The sequence below is a fragment of the Mus pahari genome, chromosome 3 (assembly GCF_900095145.1).
Source record: "Mus pahari chromosome 3, PAHARI_EIJ_v1.1, whole genome shotgun sequence".
Lineage (NCBI taxonomy): Eukaryota > Metazoa > Chordata > Mammalia > Rodentia > Muridae > Mus > Mus pahari.
Genome location: NC_034592.1, coordinates 112,203,879 through 112,210,988, shown reverse-complemented (window position 1 = coordinate 112,210,988; position 7,110 = coordinate 112,203,879). Strand labels below are relative to the sequence as shown.

General features: G+C 40.5%; 1 protein-coding gene across 2 annotated transcripts in view; it reads right to left on the bottom strand.

Moving 5' to 3' along the window:
• Positions 1-1,239: 1,239 nt before the first annotated feature.
• The window catches only part of Zc3h6 (zinc finger CCCH-type containing 6), a 53,082-nt gene continuing 47,211 nt past the window's right edge, over positions 1,240-7,110 (bottom strand). For both annotated transcript variants that reach the window (XM_021193064.2, XM_029536625.1), the window contains exons 10-12: positions 4,985-5,487; positions 4,177-4,410; positions 1,240-3,687 (exon numbers count right to left, since the gene is read on the bottom strand). In XM_021193064.2, coding sequence (XP_021048723.1) covers positions 2,225-3,687; positions 4,177-4,410; positions 4,985-5,487 — 2,200 coding nt within the window. In that variant the 3' untranslated portion in view covers positions 1,240-2,224. The remainder of the gene's footprint in view (positions 3,688-4,176; positions 4,411-4,984; positions 5,488-7,110) is intronic.

Genomic DNA, 7,110 nt, shown 5'->3' with positions numbered 1-7,110 from the left:
AAGCATTATTTTAAACATTGCTCTCATATAAAATGTAGTATCAGCTTATAAGATAAAACTGGCTTGTGAAACAGCCTTTAGGACACTAGCTAATAGACCCCTAAGAATGAGTATGGTGGTTTGAATAATAGCCCCATGGGCTCATATATTTGAATGCTTAGTCATCATCACAGAGTGGCACTATTTGAGAATAAGGAGGGTTAGGAACTGTGGCCTTGTGGGAAGAAGTGTGTCACTGGGGATGGACTTGGAGGTTTTAAGAGCCCACGCCAAGCAAGCCCACTTTCTCTCTCTCGGCCAATGGACCAGGATGTATCTCTCAACTACGGCTCCAAGGCCTCGAGGGCTACCTTGCTCTGACCATGCTTCCCAACAGGCTGATAATGAGCTAAACCTCTGAAATTGTAAGCAAGCCCCCAAGTAAATGTCTTATTTTGTAAGAGTAGCCCTGGTCACGGCACCTCTTCACAACAATAGAACAGGAACTAAAACAATGAAATGAGTAAACAAATATCCCATCATTGGAAGTAATTTTCAAAAGTGGGGCTTAAACATTATTAAAAAGAGCTTTTGTTAAGAGTTTCATGTTTAATAAGGTAAATTATCTTCTTGTGTTTTTAGAAGTATTACTAATTCAGCAATAAGGATAAATGCATGAGTGGAACTAAAAATTTGTTACAATTTTTGATTCACTAAAATTTAGCTATTTTATTGATTTTTCAAAAATTCTGATAAAAGAAAATTGTACTACTTTGAAATGTTTTTTATTCTATCCATTTTATCTACTTTATTGACTTTCATTTAACAGTAATGTTCATTTGGACAATAAGTCAGAAAATAGTTTCTATTTATGTGACTTTAAACAGTACCTCTGACCCAACCCTGCTGTCCAGAGCCATTTTAGACAACTAGAAACAAAGCCATCTGCTGCGCACTGTGACGATTGCTTGTGAGAGCTCTTGCTAACCAAGGGCGCCTGTTACTTCCTCTGTCTCACAACAAATTCTCTTTTTCAGTGATTCCCTGGAACCATCCCAGCAAACACTGCCTACCCCACAGCTCACGAGACTGTGCCAGTGTAATACTGAGTTGGAGTCACTCCATAAAACACAGGCGCCGTTACCTATGCGCTGCAATGAATACACAAGAATGCATACAAGTTATGTTTCATAAAATACAGTTTCTCATCAGAGTTCTAAACTATGGGACATTAAATAATTAAAACACATGTGATCCCTGTTAGTGTGAGATCTAAAATGTTGTTTATTGGAACCATATACACTGGAACATACCTGCCATCTCAGTGGGGTGATTTTTGTCTTTTTTGTTGTTTTGTTTTTGCTATGCAAGAGAAAATATAGAATCTAGACATTTAAAACATTATCAGCATAACAATTACTACAGGCTCACTTTGAAAATTCTGTTAAAAATTGCCACAGTCATGATGAGCACAATTATTGCAGTTACATCATTTGAAAGAGATAAAAATTATGTTGCTAAAGACAAAACACTGAAATACATAAACATCACAATGTGATTCAGCAAAAAACTCATAACTATTTAATATGAAAACTTAAATTTTAAAAGTTGTTAGAGAACCTGGAAAAATTTTACTATAGCAAAACATTTTATTTATATTCCTTCAGCTTCTATGATACAGTGTACAGTAAAATACTTTTAAAAGATACAACATTCAAGTGCTTCATGTACACAAACAGTATTGCCAATGCTAATAAAGTGAGCTAATTATGGTTTTAAATGTTTTCACCTTGCATTTTACATAGCAGTTGGCATTACACACTAATCAGTTTTGTGCTGACAGAAAAGATCCTAGTTAAAATACTGATTCTCAAAAGTAACATATATTATATTGCTTGAAACTAAACAACCATATAAAAGTGGTAAATGTTAACCTAAACAATGATTAAGAAAGACAACTGGCATATACTCAGGCTGGGCATTGAGTTCATGATGGTTCACTTCTAATAAAAATACTTTTACTAAACCTAACATGATATGTATTTCTATACTACAGTCTTTTGAAGTTATAAAAATATTATATAAAATACCACAGACTTTAGAGGATAGAAGTTCATGTGGTTCTGATACTAGCAGCTGAAAAATGTTTATAATTTAAAAAATAAATAAACTATAGAGGTAAACAAGTTACAAAACAGCAGAGATCTGTGATAGTCACCGTGAGAACAGCTTAATCACACAACAGCTAACAAAACGGTGATGCAGTTGGATCAAACGTCTTAAAAACCTCTTTCAGAGGTTTGTCATCTGTTTCTTCATTTGGGGTTGGGCTTGCCGGTCCTGGCTCTCTTGCCTGCCTTGGATCACTGTATGGAGGTCTAAGTAAGCCTGTTAAGGCCTGAATAGGAAGACTGTGCACAGCAGGGACCTGAGCCTTGTCAGCACTCCTGAGACTATCTGCCTGCATGTCTACTGGCCCATCAACAGGGACGTCCATGTCTGCAACAGTGCTCTGTGGTGTGGTCACTTCTCCAGGGGAAGGCTGGTTTTTATCACTATTTTTTAAGCCACTTTTTTTCTGGCTCTCTGTATTTTCTCCTGAAGAAATGGTTGACAACTCCATTGCAGATAATGAACCTTTATTCCTAGGATCATACAAACTAATGCCACTAAGAACTGAACTTGAAGTTCCCGGTGGGAGGCCTTCTGAAGAGAGTTTGGGGGCATACAGGGGAAGGGTAACAGAAGCAACATTAATAGGTGCTGCAGTTGAGGGCTGTGACAAAGCAGGGTTCCATCTGGCTAAGGGCAGGGCACTTCTTGATGAATGTGAGTCCTTTATAGTCACTTGATGAGACTCTGTACTGGGCAGTCTATGAAGCCTAGGATCAAAATTCTTTTGCAGCCTAGGATCCCCTGGTTTACCTCCTGAACTGTGTAAGTCTCCAGACTGCTCTAAGCAGCCCTCTCTGTGTGTTAGACTCAGTTTGGCTTTGGCTGCTGATGTTGGATCAAGGCTCAGGGCACCCTGATGATCAATCTTTTTATTCCACAATCTACTGAGCCTCTGGTCAGCTATAAGTGGGGGCAGAGGTAAGTTGATTGAAGATACTGGGTCAGGTTTAGGTAGAGGTACTGGAAGTAAGTCTTCTGGAGCCCACACAATGTGTTTTGCAAAGTTGGGTTTGTTTAGAATAATGTCCATTTTAATGTGACTGAATTGTCTTAACTGTGACCTTGGATCCTGGAGGACTACACCAGGCGAAGAATCCAAAGGTATTAAGAAGGCCTTTTCTCTCAGTTCTCTTTCTGAATCTTCATCATCATCCTCTCTTCTTTTGGGTTTGTGGTTTGCACCAACATTTGTGTGACGTAAATCAAACTTTGCTCCCTTAGCTGAAGAGCCCCCAGAAGCACCTCCATTCCCTCTCAATTTCCTGGGGTCCCGCACAAGTCTAAGGTCCACTGGGACGGACTCATGCGGCTTTCTAATATCTTGCCTTGGGACAGTCCGGAGTCTTGGGTCAACCACTTGATTTCCTTTCCTTTTCTCTTTAGCGAGTCTTGGATCAGTAGGAATGCTGAGCTCTGTGGGAGGGAGTTGCTGGTTTCTCAGAGTTCCTGTTTGTTTCTGTAATGTCCTCAGTATTGACTTGACACCACTTCCTTCTTCCTCTTCACTACTGGAATACCAGTTAACTGTATCATCTAAATAGAGACAGAGGCTTATGGTTAAACAAAGCATTCATATTTGACCTTCATTAAGATTACAAACATAGTATTTCTGAACTTAGTATAATCACTAAAAGGGGCCCCACCTACTTGGCTATATGAACTTTCACCCTCAAATAATAGTACTAATTTTTCCACTCCTAGTAACAATAAATGTTAAATGTTTCTATTCAAGTGTATTCTCAAAGTTTAGTATGAAACATAGAAGAGCTAATCTTTCACCAACTGGTTTTAGGTACATGCACAGTTAAGGTAAACTGTATTGTTCACATCAAGTTTTAGGAAGACTACTCTATTTACCGTCTTATTTATGCTTATGTATAAACATAACCTTTACCACCATTGTTTGAAGCCTATAACTGCAGTCAGAAATAACTCTAAGGGGAGAGCTACAAGGTCCACTGGACATGGATGGGGTGGAGGAACTCATTTTCACATGTTAACCAATGTCAGGAGCTACAAAACCTTCTTCCTTGCTTGATGCTCTAGGAGGCTGGGTGCCAGCTGGTCCTTCATCTTCTTGGTATCTCTGAGTCAACGGGATAAAAAGAGCTCTCTGCACTGCAGGAGGGAGCCCTGAAGCAGGCAGAGGGCAGTGACTTGTCATACTGCTGCTGGAATCAGGCCCACTCCCGAGGTGTGCTGTGTCATGAGCAATGGGAGGCTGCTGCTGTGCAAACTCTTCATGCCACATCTCATCTAAGACACAACAGAAGAGACACTGTACGCTCAAACTCCACCAAAGTGTAAGAGTCAGAATCACCTAATCACCACATTGGACTCCTAAGCTGTATAATTAAATATTTTTTTAAAATTTAAATTCTATTGTTTTAAATTTTGTTTTTAAATATTATTGAAAACTTTATTGCTTAAAAAGCTTGCTAAAGGGCTGGAGAGATGGCTCAGTGGGTAAGAGCACCCGACTGCTCTTCCAAAGGTGCAGAGTTCAAATCCCAGCAACCACATGGTGGCTCAAACCATCCTTAACAAGATCTGATTCCCTCTTCTGGAGTGTCTGAAGACAGCTACAGTGTACTTACATATAATAAATAAATAAAATCTTTAAAAAAACAAACAAACAAACAAAAAAGAAGGCCAGAGGTTCTTTTAAAAAAAAAAGCTTGCTAAAGTTTTGTTTCTATAGTTTTGAAGAAACTGAAAACATTTCAAGGTTTCAATTTCATCAATTTTACTTGATTTAAAAATGCATGCTTTTAATGAAAAGAAAGCCTTAGGATTTTAAGAAATTAGTTGCTTCCATCAGTAATCTTACCAGCAGAGTTATCAGGTGGTTGAAAATTATGTGCAGCATGCTGTGGGTAGTAGTCATTGTAGAATTCAGCTGAGCCTTGCATGGACTCAGAGTCGGCACTGAGTTGCATCTCACTAGGCATTTGCTGGTACAATGAAGCTGGAGAGCTGTGACTCTCTCTAGGGACTTTCACCAAGTGTCCTGGAAAGCCTGGGGAATGGTAAGCTCCACCCATGCTTGGTAGTGTGTCCAGCTGAACAAGCCCTCCAGCTTGAATATGAGGGCCTACAATTTCAGATGAACCGGGTAGCAAAGATGGGTTCTCTTGCATTGGTGGACCAGGAGGTCCTACACAAGGGTGGTGTCCAGGGGAGCCTGGATGCCTCACAGGACTGTCACATCCTTGAGGAACATTAGATCCTGGACCTGGACTTGACTCAGAACTGTACATATGCTGTGGACAGTGACTGCTTTCCTCAAACTGTGGTCCTGGTGGTGAGGGACTGTTGTAAAATGCTGGTGGTCTATAGATACAAACAAACAAACAAATGAACAAAAGACAGCATTTTTTTCAGTTCAAAATGAAGACACAAAATATTATATTTGTAGATACTATTTGTTGTAGTCAGGGTTTGTATGTCTTCACAAAACATCATGACCAAGAAGCAAGTTGGGGAGGAAAGGGTTTATTCAACTTACATTTCCACATTGCTTTTCATCATTAAAGGAAGTTAGGACTGGAACTCAAACAGGTCAGAAAGCAGGAGCTGATGCAGAGGCCATGGAGGAAATGTTCTTTACTGGCTTGCTTCCCCTGGCTTGCTCAGCCTGCTCTCTTATAGAACCAAGACTACCAGCCCAGAGATGGTCCCACCCACAAGGGGCCTCTCCCCCTTGATCACTAATTGAGAAAATGCCTTACAGCTGGATCTCATGGAGGCATTTCCCCAACTNAAGCTCCTTTCTCTGTGATAACTCCAGCTGTGTCAAGTTGACACAAAACTAGCCAGTACAATTGACCCCCTGTCAACTTGACACACAAACACATCACTAGTAAGCCTCAACCCTTAGTTTCTTATTCATCCCCAAGATCTAAACAACTTTAAAAGTCCCACAGTCTTTACATATTAAAAAGTTCAATCCAGCCAGGTGTGGTGGCGCACACCTTTAACCCCAGCACTCAGGAGGCAGAGGCAGGCGGATTTCTGAGTTAGAGACCAGCCTGGTCTACAAAGTGAGTTCCAGTACAGCCAGAGCTATACAGAGAAACCCTGTCTCAAAAAAACAAGAAAAAAAAAAGTTCAATCCTTTTAAAATATCCAATATCTTTTTATCTTTTAAAATCCAAAGTCTCTTAAATGTGAGCTCCACCAAAATACTTTCTTCCTTCAAGAGGGAAAAATATCAGGGTACAGTCACAATCAAACCAAAAATCAATCTCCAACCATCCAATGTCTGGGATCTAACTCCCTATCTTCTGGGCTTCTCCAAAGCCTTGGGTCACTTCTCCAGCCCTGTCCTTTGTAGCACACTGCTTGTCTTCTAGGCTCCAGCTGCCTGTACTCCACTGCTGCTGCTGTTCTTGGTGGTCATCTCATGGTCCTGGCATCTCCAAAACACTGCACGACCCCTTCAATTCTGGGCCATCAATTGCAACTGAGACTGCACCTTCACCAACGGCCTTCCATGGCCTCTCACACTGCCAAAACTCAGCCGCTCTGCATGATCTCTTCATGCTTTCAAAACCAGTACAACCTGGGTGATCCTTACACATTACAAAGTTCTGATGCAGCAGGAGTACAACCTTGGCTATCTCTGGAACACAGCCTCTTTGTGCTTTCAAAAAACACTTCCCAGAAGATGTCATCTCGATGATGCTGGTCTCTTCTTAATCACAGCTAATTTCTTAGCTCCAACTAACCAGCATCAATAGTCCCAGTAATGCAAAGTTTTTGCTTTAATAGTTCTGGTATCTTGTTAATGACAGCTGTTTCTTCAGCCCCAGCTAACCAGAACCACAGAATCTTCACAATCAAAATAGCAATGGCCCTGATAAGAGTCTTTAATCTTCCCTCTGAAATTTCACAAGCCAGGCCTCCATCTTCTACACTGTTCTCAACATTATCTTCCAAGCTCCTACACAACAT